The sequence below is a fragment of the Myotis yumanensis genome, unplaced genomic scaffold, assembly GCF_028538775.1.
Source record: "Myotis yumanensis isolate MYYU_CA2020_CCGP unplaced genomic scaffold, mMyoYum1.0.hap1 SCAF_19, whole genome shotgun sequence".
Taxonomy (NCBI): Eukaryota; Metazoa; Chordata; class Mammalia; order Chiroptera; family Vespertilionidae; genus Myotis; species Myotis yumanensis.
In genome coordinates, this window is record NW_027223770.1 from 28,607,920 (window position 1) to 28,632,759 (window position 24,840).

Consider the following 24,840-nt stretch of genomic DNA (forward strand, 5'->3'; position numbering starts at 1 on the left):
GCCCTTCCGCGTCTCCAGGCAACCAGCGCTGCTAGGACGCCGGGCCGCCGGGCCTTCTGGGAAATGTAGTCCGAAGGTGCCTTCTTCCCGGGTACGTGCACGCGCGTTCCCATGGCCACCGACGCTTGCAGGTAGCGCCCCTTTTCTTTGTCCTTCGGCGCCGCGTGAGAGGCGAGTGCGCGCGAACACCCTCCCGGCTGCAGCCAGTCCCGACCCCACGGATGCGCCGGGGTCGCACGGAGGCCCACGGGCTGGAGGCGCTGTGCTGGCCCGGGGCGGGGGGTGCGGCGAGCCTGGGTGCGGCGATCGGGTCACGTGGTTCCGGGGCCGGCGCGTCCGAGGTCAGAGACTTGGGGAGTCGGTGTTGGCGTTGTTGCGGGTTCGGTCCTTGGGTTGGCGGCTGGGGCGTGTGGGGTCCCAGGGTGGGGGAGCCCCGGTGGGAGATCTGGGGGTCGCTGGGCTGCAGGCTTCGAGGCCGGTAGGCGTGGCGCTTATGCCGGCAGTGAGTCCGGGGTGTCTAGTGGGGTGCGGCCGGTCCGCGCGGCCTGGCCAGGCGGCGGGGGTCCGGGGTCAGGTCCGGGCCTGCGCGCACAGGTCGCAGGCTCTCGGAGGTGTCCTGACGGGGCTCCGAGTGTGGGAGAGCAGGGCCCTGTCTCCCGAGGCTTCACCCCTTGCCCCCCCCCCCCCCCCCGCCCCGGGTTCTTATTTCTTTTGGACTTTCAGGCCGATTTTTTAAATTGGCGCCTCCCGCACGTGGCATCCCTGGACGAGTTGGGCCGGGAGCCCAGGTCCGGTCCTGTTGAAGGAAGGGCTGGGGCTTATGGCCCAACAGAAAGAGCTGATGGTGCGAGTGCCCGGATCCCCAGGGCTAGTCCCGTGCTGAGGGTGACTCCATTGCTATCCCACTCCACCCTGACCTCACCCAGCTCAGCTTGACGTTAATCAACAGTTTTTAAAAGCGTTTCTCTCCTAAAATAAAACAAAAAAAGAAAGAAAGAAAAGAAAAGGCAAACGACACCCCCCTCCGCATTCCCCGAAAACACACACACACACACACACACACACACACACACACACTGGTGACAGCTGCTGGTGTGGCAGGGACGTCATCACTGGCCTGAAGTCCTTAACCCTCCACTGACGATTTCTGGGTCTAACGGTTTTCCTAGGAAAGTGAGGGAGTGGAGAGAAATGACCCCCCCTCACCCCCGAGTTCCCATGCTTTTTGCTGTCATTGAAACATACTTTCTAAGTATTTGCTGCTTGCTTTGTTTCAATCGTGTAATGCTAAACTGAAACTGCTCTGCTTGTCTCGTGTTTATTTTTTGGTTTAAGGACTAACGTTAAAAAAAATTTATACTTTATTGTAAATTTAAAATGTGTCCTCCGTAGTCAGTTTTGAGCATCTTGATAAACAGGTTCAAACGAAAATCATTATTCCTTCAACAGGAGATAGTCACTGCTAACATTTTGGTCCATTTCTTTGAGCCATTAGTGTGTATATGTTTTTAGTACTTCTTATTTATATTTCCTTTAAAAACACAAAATTGGGACTCTGCTGTATATGCTGCTTAAAACCATTACGGTATATCATGAGTGTCTTTTTGTAACTTGGAATATTTTGACCCAAGTGGTAAGTTTAAATTAACCTGGGGGGTTTTTCAACTGGGCTATTTTTTTTTTTTTTTTTAGTAAGGGAAAGTTTATAGAAAGTTACAGAAGTAGCAGAAGGGCCCTTAAAACTTCGAGAAAGAAGGAGAGCGGTTTGTGCCTTGAGGGATGCGAGAGGAGAGTCGGCGTGTCCTCAGGAAAAAGAGAGAGAGCAGCTGTCTGTCTTTTTTTGCGTATTTTGCCCCTTGCTGTCGTTTCTGGACGGACTGTGTCGCTCCCACACGAGGACCATAAGCACCGACTCTGGGCCTTTGTCCTCCCTCCCCTCCACTATCGCTGAGTTGCTGTGGTCACTGCTCTCGGGTGGATGGGGGCGACCAATGGCCCAGACCTGCCACTTCCTAGGCATGTCCTTGATGTTGGGCACATTGATGAACCTGTGTGCTGAGTGCAGTGGAAAAGGCAATACGGTGCATAAGGCACTGACGTATAAGTGTAAATGTTACTTCTACTGATTCTGTGCCTTTCCTCTGAAATTCCTTCAGACCTTGGTGCTGGGTGGAACTGCAGGATGATGGTGAAGGCGGCCGCTTCCATCTGAAGGTAAATGTGAGAGCTGCCACTGAGAGCTGTCACACTATCCAGGAAGCTGCCAAGGTAAAAACAAAACAAAACCCGGCAATGAAGGGCTTAGGTTTCCATTTGCTGAGGGGACATGTGAGAGCCAAATATAAGAATTCAGGGGGAACTTCTCCCGCAAGGGCCAACTTCCAAAAACATTTTTTTTAAAAATTGATTTCAGAGAGGGAGAGAGAGATAGAAACATCAGTGATGAGAGAGAATCATTGACTGGCTGCCTCCTGCATGCTCCCTACTGGGGATTGAGCCCACATCCTGGGCATGTGCCCTTGACCAGAATTGAACCTGGGACCCTTCGGTCCACAGGCCGACGTCCTGACCACTGAGAAAAACCAGCTAGGGCCAAAAACATTTTTTAAATTAAAGTAAAATAAGGGTGAGTTTTCATTGTTCTGAGTAGCAAACCTAAATTGCATCAGAAATATTTTCCAGCTACCATACTGATGGCTTATCAGGCCCTGTTCACCTGAAATTTTCAGTTCAGTATATTCTCTGCAATAAGCTTTCTAAGATTCTATCTGCCTAAAATAGAGTATCTTCACAGCATCTCTTAAAGCTTCTTTTTAAAATTTGTGGATTTTTTTTCTTCTTTTTAAACTTTTTATTGATTTTTTAAAAAAAAGAAGGGCGGAGAGAGAAAGGAGCATCAATGCAGGACAGAAACATCAATCCGTTGCCTCCAGTACTCGCCACAACCAGGGATCAAACCTGCAACCTGGGCATGTGCCCTGACCGGGAATTGAACCCGCCACAACCTGGTACATGGGATGACGGTCCAACTGACTAGCTACAACACGGGCCAGGGCCACAGCCCCTCTTAAAGTGACTTACACTTCACTTTCCACAGTGAACATGGAATGGATCTCAGACTTACTTTATTTCTGATTTTTTTTTTTTTTTGGTTTGTTTGTTAATCTTTACTCGAGGATATATTTTTGCATTGATTTTTGAGAGTGGAAGGGAGGGAGGGAGAGGGAGGAGAGAGAGGCAGATTGAGAGAGAGAGAGAGAGAGAGAGGTGTCGATGTGAAAGAGGCACATCGGTTGGTTACTTCCCACATGTGCCCCTACTGGGCCAGGGATCGAACCTGCTACCCAGGCACTTGCCCTGGACTGGCAATCGAACCCTCGACCCTTCCGTGTATGGGCCGATGCTCTAACCACAGGGAAACACCAGCCAGGGCCCTGATATTACGTCATCTGTCTGCGGGGACATAGACTTCCGCTGTTCTTTCCCTCCAGGTCCCCCTCCTGCCCAATAACCCGTTTCAGTTGTATAGGAAACACCCTCTGGCCTTAGATGGTCATGAATTCCTAGTTCGTAGCAAGAGAACATTTGAGGTCAGTGTGACTGTACCAGTTGAAGTGCATCTGTCCCTAAGTCCGTAGATCCTGGCTTCTCACACATGAGCCTCCTCTGCCAACATAAGAAAGGAGTTCCTGGAGCCAAGAACCCGTTCCCAGCGTCCGAGACCCAGCCACGACCTCACACCAGCGCTCTGGGGCACGAGCAGAGGACGCGCAGCATAGAAAGAGCTCAGGCTTGCTAATCACCTCACACAGGGAACAGAAAATGACCACGTTACAGGTGAGTGGATTGTTTTTTCCTGGTTATTTTTCCAGGAGATTAGAAGTATGTAAGTTTTCCAGTGAAAAAGAAAAATAGAAATAGTTAAGGAATTAGGGGCAAATAGCTTCAGAAGAAAAGATCTGGATTGGAACAAAATTGGAGCAGTAATACATTAACTGTAGGCCCTTGTGATACTCCTAAGGTTTTCATTGTTATAGGCCATAATTACTGAAAATGAGCTGCACTGTTGGTTCTCAATTTCTTGGGCAGACGTACTAAATAAACATGAACATTTATGTGAGTTGTATTGTCCAAAGAGAAAAGCAAATTAATTCTTCATGTAAAGTAAATATTTATATACTCACTCGTTGATGAAGTCTTTTAATAAATGATATAGTGGGTAATGTCCTCAAGAGCAATATTGTAATAAATACACGTGTCTTATGGCCATTTTTCACAATTTTCCACTGAGTGTGACTATAATTATTTATTTACCTCTTTAATTGTGAAGCAGAAACACATGCAGAATAAAATTAAAAGGAAAAATACGCAGAAAAGTAAACAAAAGGTAAAAAGTACAGTTTAATGAATGATTAGTTGAATACACATGAAATTCCCATTCAGGTCATAACGTCTCCCCCCTGACAAAGAAGACCGGTGACCTCGCTCCCTGTCACACTCCCCTCGGACCAAGGACAGCCTCGTGATGCCCTGTCCACCAGACTTCTCCCCTCAGAGGGAGCCAGGGCCCGATTCATAGCCGGTCCCTGCTTTTCTGTGCAGTGTCTTTCTGAGATTCATCCTGAAACCCTGTCGTCTGGTGTTGTGCGCTGGCGCAGACGCATCTCTGTCCTTCCACTTCGTGTTTGCTCCTGTCACTTACCTGTTTGTTTGTGACATCATTGCAGTTACAGTGAAGAAGGTGAAAGTGCAGGTGTTTTTATGCATCAAAATGATATTTTTGTTTATCATGCTTCTTTTAAATCTTGGTTTGTCCCAGTAATTCCATCTAAGGCAGTGGTTCTCAACCTTCCTAATACCCTTTAATACAGTTCTCATGTTGTGGTGACCCCCAACCATAAAATTATTTTCGTTGCTACTTCATAACTGTAATGTTGCTACTGTTATGAATCTTAATGTAAATACCTGATAGGCTATATGTGTTTTCCGACGATCGCGAGCCACAGGTTGAGAACCGCTGGCCTAGATGGAGCATTTCATTAGGCGTTGCAAAACGATAACATCCCACTTGTATCATTTTTTCTTTATTGACTGGATTACTGCTTTCTAGTTTGGCAAGATATGTCAAGGCTGTTTGTATATCCCCCCAACCCCACCTGCAATTAAGATAAAATAGTAACACAAAATGTATTTATTTATTTATTTTCAAAAATTTTTTTTATAGATTTCAGAGAGGAAGGGAGAGGGAGAGAGAGAGAAACATCAATGATGAGAGAGAATCATTGATCGGCTGCCTCCTGCACAGCCCCCACTGGGGATCCAGCCTGCAACCCGGCCTGTGCCCTTAACTGGAATTGAACCTTGGATTCTTCAGTCCACAGGCCGACACTCTATCCACTGAGCCAAACTGATTAGGGCTGCCAAGACTTTTTATAACAAATAAATGTTAATTACTTTTTCTGTTTTTGGTATATTAATTTTGTTTATTTAATCTGTTTATTCATTTTCATACTATTTATTCCTTATGAAATCTAGACCTTCTTTTTGAAAAATTTAAATGTGCTTTTAAAAACTCTGTGTTAGCCCTAACCGGTTTGGCTCAGTGGATAGAGTGTCGGCCTGCGGACTGAAAGGTCCCAGGTTCGATTCTGGTCAAGGGCATGTACCTTGGTTGCGGGCACATCCCCAGTAGGGGGTGTGCAGAAGGCAGCTGATCGATGTTTCTAACTGTCTATCCCTCTTCCTTCCTCTCTGTAAAAAAAAAATCAATAAAATATATTAAAAAAAACAAAAAAAACTCTGTGTTAGGTGTATCTATATTTGCAGTTCCTGTGATTTGCATGCTTCCATTTTCAGATATACTTTGCATCCCTTGAAGTGATCATCTATTTTTTCTTACTCTATTAAGGTAGTGAATATCATTGCCTTTTTAGAAAATGGTAAACCAACTTGGTCTTAATATATCTTGTTCTTTATATATTGCTCAATCTAGTTTGGTAATATGTTTAGGATTTTCATCAGTGTTTTTGTGTGAGTTGGCTTTTGCTTTTCCTTTCTTGCAGTATCCTTATTGGGTCTTGTTACCAAGATTATACTGGTATCAAAAAGTTTAGGGTTATATTCTTGCTTTAATATTCTCTATGAGTTTAGTAAAATTGGAATAATTACTGCATTAAATGTTTACAGAATTAACTGGTAAAGCTTTTTTTGTGTGTATGAGACTTTAACTCAGGGGACCGATACGTTTCACATGCCCAATGCATTGTTGTAAAATCATTAAGGGTAAATGAGTCACTCAAACAACAAGATAAAACAATAGATTTTAATGTAACAGAATATGACAAGTTTTATCATTTTTATTTTGCCAGCACCTCTTCTGGTGCCAAATTTGAGGTTAGGTATTTTATTGGTTCAGAAGATTTAAAGTTGTGTGGTCCAGTTCTTGTGTGTTACATAAACGGAATGATGGAAGAATGCATAATGGCATTTTATCCCACAATATGATACGAAGGTGGGGGCACAGTGGGCATTGTCTAGGACTTGCCAGGCTAAGATTATGTTCTCAAGCGCCAGCACTTCTGTTCTGTATCACGGAGTGGTAGCTGGTTCAGTTTCACCAGGACTGTGCTTTCACAGGAGTCAGTCTCATTTGAACACTTGTCTGTGGACTTCACCCAGAAGGAATGGCAGCTGCTGGACCCCTGTCAGAAGGACTTATACAAGGATGTCATGTTGGAGAACTACAGCAGCCTGGTGGCACTGGGTAAGGAAGCTTCCCAGAGGACCTCATGGTGCCCAGTACTTTGCTTTTGCTTTTTTTGTTGCTGAGAGTTGTAGGACTTCTGAAATTGCTAATGATTTTGGATCTAAATATAGAAGTCCAAAGTTTCTTGGAGTATGACACCAGGGAAAGTATTTGGATGAAGACTTCAATAATGAAGTCTTTCATTGTGCAGCCTCTGAGACTCAATAATAGCCGCAGTGGTATTGGTAGCATCTAATGTAGACAACTCACTGTGTTCCACATACTGTTCCTATATCGACTCCGTAATCATTAGAATAACCCTGTGGGACAGGAATGATTATTCTCCTCTGTTTTTCTAATGAGGACATTGAAGAAAGGAAGGTTAAGTAACTTTCTAAAGGAATGAAAGAGCCTGGATTTCACTGAGCCCAGGTCACTGGCTTCAAGCCTCTGAATCGCTTAATGGTTTTGGACAGGAATCATAAAAGTAAGTCAAAGATTCTTAGACCCTCTTAGCCACCAGGGAGACCATTACCACTTCTTTGAGAATTACTTACTCTGTTGATATACAAATGGTTAGCTTAACTGAGTCTATTCTGATGCCAAACCGTGCCCATTCCTCAGGGGCCATAAGCCCAAGCATTCAGGGCCAAAACCTCGGTGATTTTCCTTGAATAGGGTATGAATTTATGAAACCTGATGTCATTTTCAAGTTGGAACGAGGAGAAGCACCATGGATAGAAGATGGAGAAGTTCCAAGTTCAGACTCTCCAGGTGAGTGTATAAGAACCAGGCGGATGGGAGACGGTACAAGTACAGTCTCAGCTGGTTATGGGGGTGGCATCTTTGACACGTGCTGTGGAGTGCTCCTTTCAAATTCTCTAAACCTTTGACACCAGCTATCAAGTACGTCCTCTTTTTACACGTGGCTTCTTGCTTTTGGCTAAAGTGAAATGGTTCCAGGGTCATGATGTCGTCTCCCATCTGTCACATCTTGGTCTTTGACTTTTTGTTTGGTTTTCTGCCTCCGGCATGTTACTCTCCTTGTGTCCTCCCTTCTCCTCTGGTTGGTGAAACTTCTGTTTTGTACATTTAAGAGTTTTTCTCTTTTTCCTCATTTTGGGTGTCTGATGCCCAGAGAAATACCCAGTGAAAGCCCACTCTGTTCAGTCTTACTGTACTAGAAAACAATCATTATTCCTTCCAAAGAGTTTGTTCTTTTCCTCTATTTAAAAAAAATATGTTTTTATTTATTTGAGAGGAAGAGAGAGAAAGATAGGAGCATCAGTGGTGAGAGAGAATCATTGATTGGCTGCCTTCTGCATGCCCCACACTTGAACCGTGACCTCCTGGTTCATGTCTATGCTCAAACACTGAACCACGCTGGTTGGGTTATAACCAATGTCATTTTTCTTTATAGAACAAGACTTTCAAGTAAATAGTCACATGATGTGGAACCAGGATAACCAAGGGAAGCCTAAAAATACGAAACAAGATTATGAATGTGATGCATTTGGAAAAAATTTCAATCAGAGAATAAACTTTGTTCCTTTAAGGAAATCAAACAATGAAGGTGATGTAGATGGATTAACTTTAAAACGTCATTTAGATTTACTTCTTCCAAAAGCTGATTATGGAAAAATAGAACGAGATGACTTAAATGTATTTGATAAATTGTTTCTCCATACCAAGCCTGAGGAAACTGATACTTGGTTAAAACACTATGAGTGTGATAAATATGATAATGTTAACTATAAGAAGTCACAGATTATCATCTATCACAGAAATCGTTTGGGGGAGAAACTTTATGAATGCAGTGAATGTAGGAAACGCTTCAGTAAGAAATCCAGTCTCATGAAGCACCAGAGCAGACATATAAGAGAGATAGCGATTGGCTGTGGTAAATCGGACAAAACCTTTCCGCAGAAGTCACAGTTCATTACACATCACAGAACTCATACAGGAGAGAAACCTTATCATTGTAGCCAGTGTGGGAAAGCCTTCTCCCAAAAGTCACAACTCACATCCCATCAGAGGACACACACAGGAGAGAAACCATATGAATGTGGGGAATGCGGGAAAGCCTTCTCCCGGAAGTCACATCTGATATCCCATTGGAGAACACACACAGGAGAAAAACCCTATGTGTGCCATGAATGTGGGAGGGCCTTTAGTGAGAAGTCCAATCTTATTAATCATCAGAGAATTCATACAGGAGAGAAACCTTTTGAATGCAGAGAATGTAGGAAAGCTTTTAGCAGAAAGTCACAACTCGTTACACATCACAGGATTCATACAGGAACGAAACCCTATGGGTGTAGTGATTGTAGAAAAGCCTTCTTTGAGAAATCAGAGCTCATTAGACATCAGACAGTTCATACTGGAGAGAAGCCCTATGAATGCAGTGAATGTCAGAAAGCATTCCGAGAGAGGTCGAGTCTCATTAATCATCAGAGAACCCACACAGGAGAGAAACCTCATGGGTGCATTCAGTGTGGAAAAGCTTTCTCCCAGAAGTCACATCTGATATCACATCAGATGACACACACGGGAGAGAAACCCTTCGTATGCGTTAAATGTGGGAGGGCCTTCAGCAGGAAATCCCAGCTGGTTCGACATCAGAGAACTCACACGGGAGAAAAGCCCTATGAATGCAGTGAATGTGGGAAAGCTTTCAGTGAAAAATTAAGCCTCACTAATCACCAGAGAATTCATACAGGAGAAAAACCCTATATGTGCAGTGACTGTGGGAAAGCCTTTTGTCAGAAGTCACATCTCATATCACATCAAAGGACACACACAGGGGAGAAACCCTATGAATGCACCGAATGTGGGAAAGCCTTTGGAGAGAAGTCAAGTCTTGCAACTCATTGGAGAACCCACACGGGAGAAAAGCCCTATGAATGCAGGGACTGCGAAAAAGCCTTTGCCCAGAAATCACAGCTTAATACTCACCAGAGGATTCACACAGGAGAGAAACCCTATGAATGCAGTCTTTGTCAGAAAGCTTTCTTTGAGAAGTCAGAGCTAATTAGACACCAGCGAACTCACACAGGAGAAAAACCGTATGAATGCAGTGAATGTCAAAAAGCCTTCAGGGAGAAATCAAGTCTCCTCAATCATCACAGAATACATACAGGAGAGAAACCGTTTGAATGCAATGAATGTGGCAAAGCCTTCTCTCGGAAGTCACACCTGATACCACATCAGAGGACACACACAGGAGAGAAACCCTACGGGTGCACTGAGTGTAGGAAGGCATTCTCTCAGAAGTCACAGCTGGTTAATCACCAGAGAATTCATACCGGAGAGAAACCTTATCAATGCCATGACTGTGGGAAAGCCTTCTCCCAAAAGTCACAGCTCATTAACCATCATAGAACCCATACCATAACGAAATCATAGACATGAAATTAATATATGTCTTTGACAGAGACCTGACATTACTGTATGGTAAATCAGATAATGCTCACATATTATATATCTGAGTGCTCTTGGGGCGGGGGGTAGGAGCTGTAATTGAGGTTATATAGGGAAAGTTTCAGCAAATTTAACAGTTTTATAGATCAGAAGTCATAGAGTGGAATGAGCCTATGAAATGCAGTGTGTTTTAAAAACCTTTCAAATTATAGTGAAACCTAATACAGTAGAAAATTAACAGCAAAGAGGAATACTATCAATAATAGAAAGCCTTCTACAGTGTAAATTTCATTACCTGTTAGAAACATTGCCACTGGGGTTAAATCCTAGTCCAGCGAGTAAATGAATGTTGCACTTGAGGTAATCTTTTCATCAAAAAATTACAGCTCAGTGTACATAAGAAATTGCTCTAAGCAATGAAGTTTGTGAAAATAGGAAATATGGAACAGTCTTTAGCAAGTAATGTAACCATATTGTATTTCGGAGAATTCATATTGTGGATAAACCTAACAATTTAAAGACATTGGAAATGTGTGCCCCTAGAAATAATGCTATAAAGGGAAGCCATATACTTTTTATAGACATGAGTACCAAAAATTCCCAATTCTAAGTGGTTGACAGGTTTTCACTCAGAAGTATGAAGATCCATGAAAAAACTGAATAAATGAAAACTCTAAATTAGGAATTTCTTAGTGTATTTATATATTTTTTTTGTCACATAAGGTGTTTTGTATGGTCACTGCATATGACAATGTAATTAGAAGCATGAGATGCAGATGGCTTGTAGGGCCGCTGATGTCTGTCAAGACACCACATGCCACTGCTTTTCTGTCTTGCTGATACTATAGAAATGGTAACTAATTAACATCATATGCCTTATTGCTCAATAATAATAAAACCACATCTCTTTTCCCTTTGGTTTGTTGATGTATAACAGGGATCTGTTGTTACTGACCTCACTTCAGTGTCAGAAGCCAACGTTTTATATAAAGTCTTCTGCGTCCTCAGAGTCTGAGTCAGTTTATATAAAAAACCCGGTTTATAAATATTCAAAGGCAGTACCACAGAACTTCAATAGTGACTCATGATATGCTGAGTGAGCAAAGGAAGGTGTGTGACCATTTTACTCAGCATTCAAACCAAGTGACAGTAGAGCTGTACAAAATCTTTATCATTTTTGGTGATGCCTCCATGTATAAAATATATGTAAAGTTCTTTGTAAACTAAGTACAGCTTGCATTTTAATTTATCATGATGGAACATGGGTTCTGTGAGTTGCTATTTTAGGTATTTCAGAAAATGTTATAAAATTAATTTTCCAAAATTTTTGTTTTTGGAGATGAAGGGAAAGAGAGATTGATGTATTTTATTTTCTTAGTTTTTAAAAAAATTTTATTTATTGATTTTAGAATGAGGAAGAAAAAGGGAAAAACCGATTTGTTGTTTGTTATTTATGCATCCACTGGTTGTCTGTATATGCCCTTAGCAGATATCAAAGCTGCAACCTTGGCCTATCAGGACGGTGCTCCAACCAACTGAGCTACCTGCTCAGGACTAAGCAGAAAGGCAGTTTTAGAGTGGCTTACTTACAGTTTTGTGGAGCACAATACATCACACTGAGATAGAATTGTTGAGACAAAATAGGAAGCATCATTCCTGTTTTTTGTGTGTGTATTAATCCTAACCTGAGGAATTTTTTTGCATTGCTTTTTTTAAAAAATATATATTTTATTGATTTTTTACAGAGAGGAAGGAGAGAGATAGAGAGTTAGAAACATCGATGAGAGAGAAACATCGATCAGCTGCCTTCTGCACACCTCCCACTGGGGATGTGCCCGTAACTAAGGTACATGCCCTTGACCAGAATCGAACCTGGGACCCTTCAGTCCACAGGCCGATGCTCTATCCACTGAGCCAAACCGGTTTCGGCCAGTTTGTCAATTTCATTGAGCTTGTTGGTTTACAAATACAGTACAGTACTACAACAAACAAACAAAATACGGTACCAAGCTTTCAGATGTTCATTAACTAGTCATGACCTAAGTGTTGATTAACTCAACCATGACCCTTGTAACTGTATGCATATTTCTTGCACCTTGCTTTCATTCTTTTTTAGTCTATTTTCACACTCATACACAGTTATTTTAAAATATAATTGTGATTACACTTGTGCAGAAATGTTGAATAGCTAATTGTGGACCTAAGAAAGTGAAATATGGTATATCCCCATGAGACAAATACATGCCTATCCATAATTTCTGAATACTTTACCTCTTCTCTTACTATTTTTTGGCCTCCTTGAACTACTTGCAGTTCCTTGGAATTACATTCTCAGATGCTTTTTGCAAATCTTCCACTGAAATTCCCTTGTTTCTTATTAATGCCTCTCCAAGCTTTATGAGCCTGTATATGTATTTGTCACTGTGATATAATCATCGCATGTTTTATCTTTTCCATTAGAAAGCTGGAACAATCTTGTCTATATAATTTTAGCAACTGAAGCTTTATATATAAATGTGATTGCTTATCATAGCTATGTTTTCTACCACATGGAGAAGCATAATCTGCAGTGAGAGGAAAATTAAACTATTGTGGAAGCAAAGGCAAGGGACAGTGCTGACTGAGACCCAGAATCTGGTTCTTGTCCTGATATGCATTCTTCTCTGCCCATTCATGCCTTGATCACTGGGTCCTCCTGTGAGATATCACAGGTATCCTCCTAATAAAACGCCATGTTTGCTTCAGGTGGTTCAAGTTTTGTTTCTTAAAATCCAAATAGTCTTCATACAAGCCATAAGTGGGTACTCTGGAAGCAGATAATGTGATAAAATGTAGGGGGCAGGCTGTTTATTGAGGTTCACTGGCTGTGAAGTGATTGGAAAATAAGTGATTGTCCTGCTTGGTGGCATGAACCGGATTCTCATTGCTGAGTCCTAGTCACTATGCCCTCCTCATTCCCGACTTGATTTATCCATTTACTATCACCACTGGACGAGGAAGCCAAGAAGCACCTGAGGGGATCCACTAAACCCACTCATATTCCTCTCTGCCCTGTGGTATAACAGCAACCCTGCCTCATCCTCATGTGTAAAACACCCCCTCGAAGACAGCAGCTGCTCTTCTTACCTGCTGGTCTCTGAATATGTTTCCATGTGATATCTGTAGCTTATAATTAAGCTAGAGGCCCGGTGCACAAAAATTTGTGCAGTTGTGGGGGGAGGGTCCCTCAGCCCGGCCTGTGCCCTCTCAGTCTGGGACCCCTTGGGGGATGACCACCTGCTGGCTTAGGCCCGCTCCCCGGGGGGTGGGGGGGCGATTGGGCCTAAGCTGACAATCAGACATCCCTCTGGTAGCCCGGGAGCCTTCGGGGGATGTCCACTTGCCAGTGGGGAGCAGGCCTAAGCTGCAGTCTGACATCCTTAGTGCTGCTGAGGAGGTGGGAGAGGCTCCCACCACCACCGCTGTACTGGCAGCCGTCAGCCTGGCTTGTGGCTGAGCAGAGCTCCCCCTGTGGGAGCCCACTGACCACCAGGGAGCAGCTAATGGTGATAGGTCATCACTGATTCCAAACAGTGGCCCCCAGAATCACCTATTCTTCCGCAGATTGGGGGGGCGGGGGGAGGGGAGAGAAGAGGGGGGACCTGTCGCTTCCAGCCCCTGGTGGCTAGGCCATGAGAGTCTCTGGGAATACCAGTCCTCGGAGGGGAGGAATTCCAGTTACAGGTTTTCCACTTGAAATTAACCCCTCTTCAAAGCAAGCTCACTCTTTTGTAAAGCAAATTCACCCTTTTGGGAGTCATTCCATTTAAGGTGAAAATAGAGTGAAGCAACACAATAAAGTCGTTTTTTTCCTGATTGTATTCTTAGGACATGCGTTCAGGCCACAGTATAGTTGTATGAAGCTGGAAATCATAGAAGTGCTGGGACTGCAGTGGGTTCTGGGAATTGTAGTTATGTGAAGGTGGCGCTTTGCCTCTCAGGATGCTGGGGCCTCGCAGCGTCCTTGGAATTGTAGTGGCCCGAGGACAGTGGCCTTTGTCTGGAGGCGCCATAACTCCACCGCGCTGAGGCCGCTGTGTATCCTGGGAAATGTAGTCGTCTGGAGACTGACATCTCAGACTCTGCTTCGTTCCGGTGTTTTTGTGTGTGACCGAGAGCCTTTTTTTCTTGAACCGTGCTAAGGCACAGTGAGTCGTAAAGTGCAATTGTCTGAGGCTCCCAGTTTTTGTCTCTGCTGGCGTGGGGAGTTCTGGGAGTTGTAGTGTGTGATGGGATGTCTGACTTCAACGGAGCGTTGGGGCCGCGGTGTGACCTGGGAAGTGTAGTTCTCTTGAGGACGTGGGGCGTTCTGGGAGTTGTAGTGTATGACGGGGAGCCTTCTTTCCACAGGTCGCTGAGACCGCGGTGTGTCTTGGGAAGTGTAGTTGTCTGAGGCCCGTTGTTTCTCTCCGCACTTGGGCGGTTGTGGGAGTTGTAGTGTGTGACGGGGAGCCTTCCTCCCACGCGCGCTGAGGCAGCGGTGGATCCTGGGAAGTGCAGTTGTCTGGGGCCCGCGGCCTGGTCCCCGGGGTTCCGAAAGGCACCGTTTGGACTCCAGGACGCCCGGTGGAGTCTGGGCTTCTTAGGCCGGAGGTAGGTGAAGGCGCCCAACCCGCCTGCGCCGAGATCACCCCGCCTGCTGCCTGGGCCCTAACCGTCCGGAGCCCGGAGCCCGGAGCGCGGAGCCCACGCTGCTGGAATCGCAGAGGAAGTGCAGTCCTGTGGCCCCCGCAAAGGAGCAGGTGTAGGGGTGCAGGTCAGGCTGGACTCCTGGCCTGAAGGGAGCCCTGGCGGGCGCCCCGGCTGCTGTGTTCCGAGCCCCCGTGTGACGAGGCGGGTGGATGTGGAGCGACGGGAACCCCCTGAGGCGGGACCCGGTTCCTGGGGCCCGGCCCGCAGGAGCCATGTCTCAGGTAAGCGGCGCCTCCTCTCTTCTCCCGAGGGACGCGGTGACTTCAGGCCGGAGGGGTCCCGCCCCCCGCTCCTCTCCTGGGCCCGGGCCGTAGGGGTGCAGGCGGGTGGACGGGAAGCAGGGCCGTGTGGGCAGGTGTGTTTCGGGGTTGAGCTGGGAGCCAGCTGTGCTGTTGCCTCCTCTCAGTACTCGAAGGAGAAGTGCTGGGTCCTGTGTCTCTTGCTCCAGCGGCCCCTCACCCATTTATTCACCATGTTTACACGGAGCGTCCACGTTCCGCATCTGTATCTGCTCTCAGAGGGCGACCCCCGGGCCCGCAGTGTCAGCCGCGCCCGCCCGGGCCGCTCAGCCGGAAGCTGGGGGTCCGGTTAGCGGCCTCGTTAGCAGCCCCTCCTGGGCATGCGCACGCGTGACCCGCTCCCGGCCTGAGCGAGAGAAAAGCTCGGAACTCGGAGCTCACTTTTCAGACTCGACACCCGGTGTATTCAGCGAGGAGCACTGGCTGTTTTGGTGGCTGAGGGCCTGGCTGGCAATCATACTTCTCAGTGAACAAGGCCAGCCATCCCGTTAGTCCCGCTGTGTACAGGCCCCCTGCCCTCCCACGTGTTGTCATACTGGTGTCCAAATCCAGAGTTTTGCCGGGGAGCCCACCTTCACCTGAGTTGCAAGTCCCACTGTTTACTCTAGGAAGCAGCTTCTTTCTCTGTGACGCGCTCATCCTTGTCACGGAAAATAATGTTGTTTAGTGCAAAGTATGACCTGTAACCCTCCACACATTTGGGGCTGCGAGTGTGGGACCTTTTAACATTCCTTTTCATGCCTAACAGCCACAGGGGTCACTCAGGTGGTGCAGAACCAGGGCCTTCTTATTCCCTCCAACCCTGAGGGCCGGTTCCGTGCTGGGAGGCCGTGCAGTCCCGCCTGGGGAGCCCCTGATACGCTGGGGCTTATCCTCCTTGTTCTGTGAGTTCCACAGCGATTTCTTCAGGAGTGGGAGGGGTGTGTAAGCTGGAGAGTGCACGCCTCCCTTCTAGGGCGCTGCCGCCGCCTGCCATAGCCAGTTGTTATGAGAAGGAAATTCTTGCCAAATGATGTCAAAAGAGGCTGGTATTAAGGACACTGTCCATTGACCATTAAACACAAAGGAATCGTCTTCACTATTCATTCCTGATGTGATGTAAGACCTTAGGAGTTTTTACAACCAAAGCCGGAAACTCATGTTGTTCACACGTAAATCCTTTACCTTTCACAAAATTGTAAAATATGTCAGGACATATCAGATGGCGTGTTTTTCTCGTTTTCTCCATTATACAGCAAAGCAAACCAGCTCTCTTAGTTACACTCTCAGTGACCACCGAGCATTCTGCAGGGTCCCATTGCCGCTCCTGCACACACTGCCTACCCTCCTCGCTGCCAGTCACTTCCCTCCTTGGTGCCCGTGTTAGACACCTGTCTGTCCTTTCAGGGGTCAGTGACATTCAGAGACGTGGCCATAGACTTCTCCCAGGAGGAGTGGGCATGGCTTCAGCCTGCTCAGCGAGACCTCTACAGGCACGTCATGCTGGAAAACTACGGCCACCTGGTCTCCCTGGGTGAGTGTTCCTCACCTCCCTTCAGTTAGAGCTCGACCGTAGGTGGTGTTGGGAATCTTCAGTAACTGGCTGAATAGTCCCAAGGGAGGTATGCTATTTTTTTAAATTAGGTTGTGGGGGTTTTGTTAAATTTTTTAAAATTTATTTTTATTGTTGACACTATTACTGATGTCTCCAATTTACCCCCTTTCCCCACCTGCACCCAGCCCCCCTTCCTCAGGTCATCACCTCACTGTAGTCTGTGTCTAGGGGTTACTACTCGTTTTTAAGATGGGCATTGTGACGCCACCTAATCTTTAAACACCTTTCATACTTACATTTGACATTTCTTTTAATGGTCCCTCTTTTCTGAGGATTCAAGAACTGATTGTGAATTTATTTTGTTTCCTGCAAGCAGGTCTTAACATTTCCAAGCCAGATGTGGTTTCCTTACTGGAGCAAGGGAAAGAGCCCTGGCTGGGGAAAGGAGGTGTGAGAACAGATTTCTTTCCCGGTGAGTGCGTTAGTGTCCCTCTGCTGTGCACTTTCTGCTGTGTCTGTCTCTGTAGCCCACGAACAAAAAGATAGAAAAAGAAAAAAATGGGTATCACCTTTAGGTGGGCATTGCATGTAGTCTGTGAGCTTCAAGTTTAGTGAAGTGTGTAAGGTTTGTGTCTAGATTCATTTATATGCACGTGGATGTGCAGGTTTTTTTAGCATTATTTATTGAAGGTTATTTTTGCTCTTTGTGTCGCCTTTGCTCCTCCGTAAAAGAACAGCTGACTATAATTCTGCAGGTCTGTTTCTGAGTTCTCTGCTCTGTTCCATGGATCTGTTTGTCTTTTCTTTCACTAGTACTACACTGTCTTGATTATTGTAGCTTTATAATAAGACTTGAAGTCAGGTAGTGTCAGTTTTCTGACTTTGTTCTTCATCAATATAGTCATTTGCTTCTCTATATAGATTTTAGAATCAGTTTGTTGAGATGAATAAAATAATTTTTACTTGGATTTCATTGAATATATAGATCAAGTTGGGAAGAACTGGCATCTTGATAATATTGAGTTTTCCTATTTATGAATAGACTATCTCTCCATTTGAATTTTCTCCCCTGAGACCTTTCATCAGAGTTTTGTAGTTTTCCTTATATAAATCTTATATATGTTTTGTTAGGTGAAAATTTCAGTATTTCATTTTTGGGGTTGCTAAAGGTAAATAGTAATGTGTTTTTAAATGCCATTTGTTTATTGCTAGTATATAGAAAAGTTTTTACTTTTGTACATTAACTTTGTATTGTGCAATCTTGCTGTAATCACTTATTAGTTCCAAAAAATTTTTAGTACATTTTTTTCTGATTCATTGCATAGACAGTGGGGGTCATCTGTGATCAAAAAAAGTTCATTGCTTAGATACATAGTAAAGAAATATGGGGTCTTTTTACTTATCCCTAGAAACTTACAGTTGGTGATAATAAGACAGCATTCCCTCCAAACAAAATAAATATCAAAGTTATGTTACAGAAAAATGAATTTTTTTTCTTTTTAAATATATTTCCATTGATTTCAGAGAGGAAGGAAGAGATAGAGAGAAACATCAATGATGAGAGAGAACCATGTATTGGCTGCCGCCTGCACGTCCCACAGCAGGGGATCGAGCCTGCAACCCAGGCAGCGCCCCCACTTGGAATGGAACCTTGCCCTCCTGGTTCATAGGTCGATGCTCAACCACTGAACCATGCTGGCTGGGCAAAAAATGAATTTTTTTTCTTTAATCCGCATCTGAGGATATTTTCCACTATTTTTTTTTAGAGAGAGTGGAAGACAGGGAATGACAGAAATTATCTATGTGAGAGAAACACATCAATTGGTTGTGTCCTGCACACGCCCCAACCAAGGCCCAGGCCAGGGAGGAGCCTGAAACCAAGGTACATGCCCTTGACCAGAATCAAACCCGGGACCCTTCAGTCCACAAGTCGATGCTCTACCCACTGAGCCAAATTAACTAGGGTGAAAAATGAATTTGTTAATGTGTAAACTTCCACAAAAGTTGTAAGGCTAATACAGAGAATACCCATATGTTTTTATTTACATTTACCTACTGCTAACATTTTGTTCTATTTTTAAAATCATTTGGCATATATTTTTTCTGGAGATATTTGAGCACAACTTGTGTACACCATGGACTTTTAACTCTACATAGTTCATAAGAATCCTATATAATAAAAGGCTAATATGCAAATTGACCGAACGGCAGAATGACCAGTCTCTATGATGTGCACTGACCATCAGGGGGCAGACGCTCAACACAGGAGCTGCCCCTGGTGGTCATTGTGCTCCCATAGGGGGAGCATCGCTCAGCCAGAAGCTGGGCTCACGGCTGGCGAGTGCAGCGGTGGTGGTGGGAGCCTCCGTGGGGGCGCTAAGGATGTCCAACTGCTGGCTTAGGCCCACTCCCCATCAGTCAGACGTCCCCCAAGGGCTCCTGGACTTCGAGAGGGCCAGGCCGGCTGAGGGATGCCCCCCCCCCCCAAGTGCACACATTTCGTGCACCAGGCCTCTAGTTAGGTATAAGAAAGTATATACATTTAAAAAACATATTATTTTAAAATTCGGTTCCCCCCCAAGTGTTAAAGTCTCTAAAATTTAGCCTTGTGCCCTGGTCGATGTGCTCCATGGTTTGAGCGTTGGCCCATGCACCAGAGGGTCTTGGGTTCGATTCCCATTTAAGAACACATATCTGGGTTGCAGGTTTAATCCCAGTCCCCAGTTGGGACACATGCGGGAGGCAACTAATGAATGTGTCTCTCTCACATTGATGTTTGTTTCTCTCGCTCCGTTCCCTCCCGTCCCCCTCGGTCCTCTCTTTCCTCCCTCTCCTTCCCTTTCACTCTCTAAAAGTCATTGGAAAACATATCCTCTGGTGAGGATTAACAAAACAAAAATTAGCCTTGAGAAAATCGGGGCTTAAGTTTGTGTATCAAAACCACCTGATAGAAAGACTGTTATCCCAAAGTTAAGCTTCAGATATCAGTTTGGAAAGAAGAGTTAGAGTGAGCATCATAGAAGATGGTTTTCAGAGAAATCCTTTATTTATTTAGAATAAGTTGCTGTGAGATGTTCCAAAGGCGCTAGGGGAACAGTCTGATGTGTTGGTGGGATTTGAGGAGCACTTGCAGTTTTATTAGCATTATAACATTTTTGTTCTCACATCATTCTGGCAGCAAGTAACTGGAAGTGAGGAAGACTAACAACTCATCCTTCCCAATTACTTACCTTCTTCATACTTGTATTTTTCCTTCACTTACATTTATTTAATCTTTCTCCCTATTCACCTAAATCTCTCCTCTCTTTGATGTCTTCTGAATTTCTGAGCAGAATGCTTCGATTTCAAAGTCATTGATGACAAATATGAAAGCAATGAAGTAATAAGTTTTTTCCATTTTAATTCTCATTAAAAAAGGACAAATGGCTTTTATTTTACTCAATACCGAAACTAAGAAACATTGCTTTGTTTTTTTCAGTTTTAGAGTCAAATGGCGAGATCAGAAAGTTTTCTCCAAAAAATGTCATATATGAAGAGGACTTTCCCCAGTATTTGATGAAGGAGAATAATCTGAGCCAAGGCCCTGAACATTCCAGTTCTAAAGGAGGCTGGAAATACGAGGGTGTTACTGAGATGCTACAAAGAAATCAGGGATGCATCAGGCAAGTGACAGTCTCTCGCCAAGAAGCCCTGACTCAGCGTAGTGTCAGTGCCGTGGAGAGGCCCTATGGGTGCCATGAATGTGGAAAAACTTTCAGTCGGCGCTTTTCCCTGGTGTTACATCAGAGGACTCACACAGGCGAGAAACCGTATGTGTGTCAGGAATGTGGCAAACCCTTCAGTCAGATCTCCAACCTCGTCAAACATCAGATGATCCATACTGGAAAGAGACCCCACGAGTGTAAGGACTGCAGTAAAACATTCAGTTACCTTTCATTCCTCATTGAACACCAGAGAACACATACTGGGGAGAAACCCTATCAATGTACTGAATGTGGAAAGGCCTTTAGCCGTGCCTCAAACCTCACTCGACATCAGCGAATTCACATAGGAAAGAAACAGTATTTATGTAGGAAATGTGGGAAGGCCTTTAGCAGTGGTTCAGAACTCATTCGTCATCAGATTACACATACTGGAGAGAAACCTTATGAGTGCATTGAATGTGGGAGGGCGTTTCGCCGTTCTTCACACCTTACCCGACATCAGAGCATTCATACTACCAAAACCCCCTACGAGTGTACTGAATGTAGGAAAGCCTTCCGTTGCCACTCCTTCCTTATTAAACATCAGAGAATTCATGCTGGAGAGAAGCTCTATGAATGTGATGAATGTGGCAAAGTTTTCACGTGGCATGCATCCCTCATGCAACATATGAAAATTCATACCGGAGAAAAACCCTATGCCTGTACTGGATGTGACAAAACCTTTAGTCGGAGCTTTTCCCTCATTCTACATCAGATAACTCATACTGGGGAGAGGCCCTATGTATGTAAGGTGTGCAACAAATCCTTCAGCTGGAGCTCAAACCTTTCCAAACATCAGAGAACACACAGTCTAGAGAATCCCTGTGAATATGAAAATTCATTCAGTTACCACTCAATCCTTACTGAACACCAGGGAATTCCTGCTGGTGAGAAAACATAAGGATGTTTGCACTTAAAAATATATCAGCTAATGCCTTACTTTGATTTCAGAGCCTTATGTGAATGTGTTGAAATATGAAGACATGTGATCCATGCCTGGAGAAAAAATCCAGGAATATGTGGGAAAGCCATTAAAGCTTCCTTATTTTTATTTTTATTTTTTGTAATGTTAGAGAGTGCAGTCACTCAGTATGGAGAAGACTCTGCCTCTGCTAGGATTTCCTTACTCTACATTTATAAATTCCTGCCAGGAAAGGGATAGATACAAGTCCAATGTAAGTGAGAAAGCTTTTAGTTAGAGATTAGCTCTCGTCCTGCATTTGTCAGTTCCAGCACGACAGAATGCATGGGTGAGGGCGCGCTTTTTCCTGGACATCACAAAATTCATAATGCACGAGTCATACATACAAGTAGGGGTTTGGGAATGCCTTCATGTACCATGCAATCTTTATTAAATTTTAAAATATTCTTTTAAGGAGAAAAATCAACCCTATAAATGGATTGATTATAGGTTGACTTGACGCAAAATTTAAAATGTATAGACTTATACTGGGGCACCATTATAATGGGTAGAGGAAAATCTTGGAGTTCTGGGAAGTCCTGGAGGAAATAATAGTGTGGGAAATTTTTTTAAATTACCGAGGGAATCTTTGTTTTGCTTTTTTTTTTTTTTTTTTAAAAAAAGCATATTCAAAAGAGCTATAAATAAATCTTTTGATTTATAGTTAATCTGATATTTGCTGAGTTTCCCCCCCATATCATATATGATTCTGAAAATGCAACTCTCACAATATTGACATCAGCAAGAGGAATGTGTTTTTGTGGAAACATACACAATAGTAGAAACATTTTTAGGTGTCTTATGGTTTTAACTGAGATAGTGTTTGGATTTAAGGTTATGCTAACTCATGTTTATCCTTGAATCTGACTAGACATGTCTTAGTCAGAAATAAATGTAAGTTATATCACAGGAAAATGCCAAGGTAGTTTTCCTCGTTTGTTGCATTTACAGTGAGAACATTTATTTTGTAAGTCCATACTTGTGAAAATAAATCATATTCTATTCACTTTCTATGTACACCTTGCCCATTTTTTAATGTCCTATCTTTAAAGCAACTGACTGCCTCTTGTAAGAACTTTCCCCGCATCTAGTGTGTATAATGTGCAATTTAGTACTTGAATAAGTGCCTCATTTGTTGTTTCATGTATGTAAATCGTCCACAAAACGAGAGGCTAGCATTTTTCTTTCCCATTCAGGGTGACAACAGAACACATAGCTGTTGCTGAGTAATTACTTGTCTAGAATGACCTAACGCCTCAAACTTGACCAGAATAATTCTATTGTACAAACCCTCCCTTTCCTATAGTGTGGCCAGCATTGTCACTTTCCCCAGCACCATGTGAGGTTGGGGGGTGGGGGGTGTTCTGGTGAACAAGAATGTATTTATCATTTCAGAGGTTTATAACATTGATAATGTGGCCACAGACTTCTCAGGAGGAGTGGGGCTGACTAGATCCCATCCAAAATAATTTATATGGGAATGTAGTGTTGGAGAACTACGGGAAACTTTCCTGAGGAGGTTAGCATTCCCTCAAATTCAGAATCTGAATTTAGGCATGTTTACTATTTCCATAGGAAATATTAGGGGCTGGGCTCCAAATTATCTGGCTGAACTCCTGCTCCATGTTCTTGAGATGTTTAAAAATGGGTAGAATAGGGAAGTGGATGCATTTTCCTCCTGCTCTTGTTCTTGTAATAGCTTTTCCTCCCTTAACTAAGAGATTGGGTCTGGAGCTGAGTAAAACTATAATATTTTGAAGTATCTATTTTCTCTCTTGTAAGCAGGACTTTCTCTTTCTAAACCAAATGTGACCTTACTGGAGCAAGGGAAAGAGTGATGGAGACAAAGTGACAAGAGGCCTAAGATCAGGTAAGTGAAGGGCAATCAGGCAGGAAGTGCCTTTACAGGTAGTTCAGCTCACAGATATATTACCTGAGTCATATTATCAAAAATAATAACTTTCTCTTTCCTTCATGCAACACCATTCTAAACAACATAACTTTCAAAAATTCCTTTCCTTAATTTGTGGTAAGATGTTTCAGAAAATAAGGACTATGATTTTTACTTAAACTAAAATACAGATAATTCCTATATTACACAGTAAAAGAGATGTCAAAACACTCTTGCCACTGAAAAAAGAAAACAGACTGTGGATGTCAGTGTGCTTTATTTGTCATTGCAAGAAAGTGCTGTCAAGGTTCATAGTTGCTTTCTTTCACTCGATTTTAGCACATAAATCTGTTACATTTTTTCATATTTAACACGTTTGTTATAAGCTGTGGTGCTTTCCAGAGGTAGAAGATAATAAAATTAGCTTGTTTTTTTTTTAAAGATGAAATTTAATAACAGTGGCCAGACACATTGAGATATAAAAGCACCAGCAGTAGAAAAGTATATGATGTTGTGCTTCAAATTACTTGTATACTGTAATATTTCAGTTCACATTTGTATTGTACTGTTACAATGGAGAAATGGTGGTGATACATAGTGTGACTGTGTCAATACATGTGAAGAGGTAAATACCCAGCTAGACCGTTTTGATCCATGTGGTGAAAGACGTTTGTATTTCAGACATACAGTTACCTTCAGTTTGCACAGTCAAGGTGTGAGCAAGTCATGGGAAACACTCCAGACTGCAGCTATCATACCTCTGGACAGTTACAGGATTTTCTTAATCTGTTGTCATGCTTATTCAATTATCCACACACGATTACACCATCCCCCTCCCAGTGAACATGTCTATCCCCCATAGCAGAGCACATTCAGTAATCATTCACACAACACAGGGTACCTGTCCTCGATTATGACTCCTTGCATGACAGTCTGTGTGAAACCTTGTCTGAATTAGAGCTTACCTTTTGAGTAATTATCTTGGATACAATCAGACTAAGTGGACAGCAGAATGACTTTCAGCACTGGCACACTCCTAGATGCAGCAGCCATGTCTCGTGTGTGTCAAATATGGTTACAGCTGATCACTATTACCCCCTCAACTGAACGCAATGTTGTTATGAGATTGAGTTTAACTGTTATTTATAATATATTCAAAAAGCCTGCTTCAAGTTGGGATGCAGTATTGAGAAAGCAACTAGGTACAGCAGATAAATATAAAAAATCATTTTCAAAGGCATCACCGAGATGTTTCTCTCTCATTGATGTTTCTAACTCTCTATCCTTCTCCCCTCCTCTCCACAAAAAATCAATAAAATATATTTTTTAAAAAGTCCTAAGTAAAATATTAATACATTGACTATGGCAGTGTATTGAAGTAGTGCTATATCACATCAAGCAGGTATTAACCAAGAATACAAGAGTGGTTGAAAATTTAAAAAGTATTATTACTATATGTAATAGTATAATGAACACGCTTTTACCCATCACTCTATTTTGAGACAGACCTGGAAAT

The 24,840-nt window shown here is 43.6% G+C and overlaps 1 protein-coding gene across 3 annotated transcripts; it reads left to right on the plus strand.

The window, feature by feature from the left end:
- The first annotated feature begins 308 nt into the window (after positions 1-308).
- On the plus strand, positions 309-22,425 carry ZNF84 (zinc finger protein 84). Of its 3 annotated transcripts, XM_070399946.1 has the most exons (6): positions 309-341; positions 2,157-2,268; positions 3,632-3,837; positions 6,637-6,763; positions 7,424-7,519; positions 8,166-12,890. In XM_070399946.1, the coding sequence occupies exons 3-6, from the start codon at positions 3,823-3,825 to the stop codon at positions 10,148-10,150; spliced, it is 2,223 nt and encodes a 740-aa protein (XP_070256047.1). In that variant the 5' UTR covers positions 309-341; positions 2,157-2,268; positions 3,632-3,822; the 3' UTR covers positions 10,151-12,890. The 3 variants fall into 3 exon arrangements, with proteins under 3 accessions (XP_070256047.1, XP_070256048.1, XP_070256049.1); XM_070399947.1 differs by lacking the exons at positions 309-341; positions 2,157-2,268; positions 3,632-3,837; ... (1 more) ...; positions 7,424-7,519; positions 8,166-12,890 and adding exons at positions 14,720-15,117; positions 16,582-16,708; positions 17,106-17,201; positions 20,208-22,425; XM_070399948.1 differs by lacking the exons at positions 309-341; positions 2,157-2,268; positions 3,632-3,837; ... (1 more) ...; positions 7,424-7,519; positions 8,166-12,890 and adding exons at positions 15,045-15,117; positions 17,106-17,201; positions 20,208-22,425.
- The last annotated feature ends 2,415 nt before the right edge of the window (positions 22,426-24,840 follow it).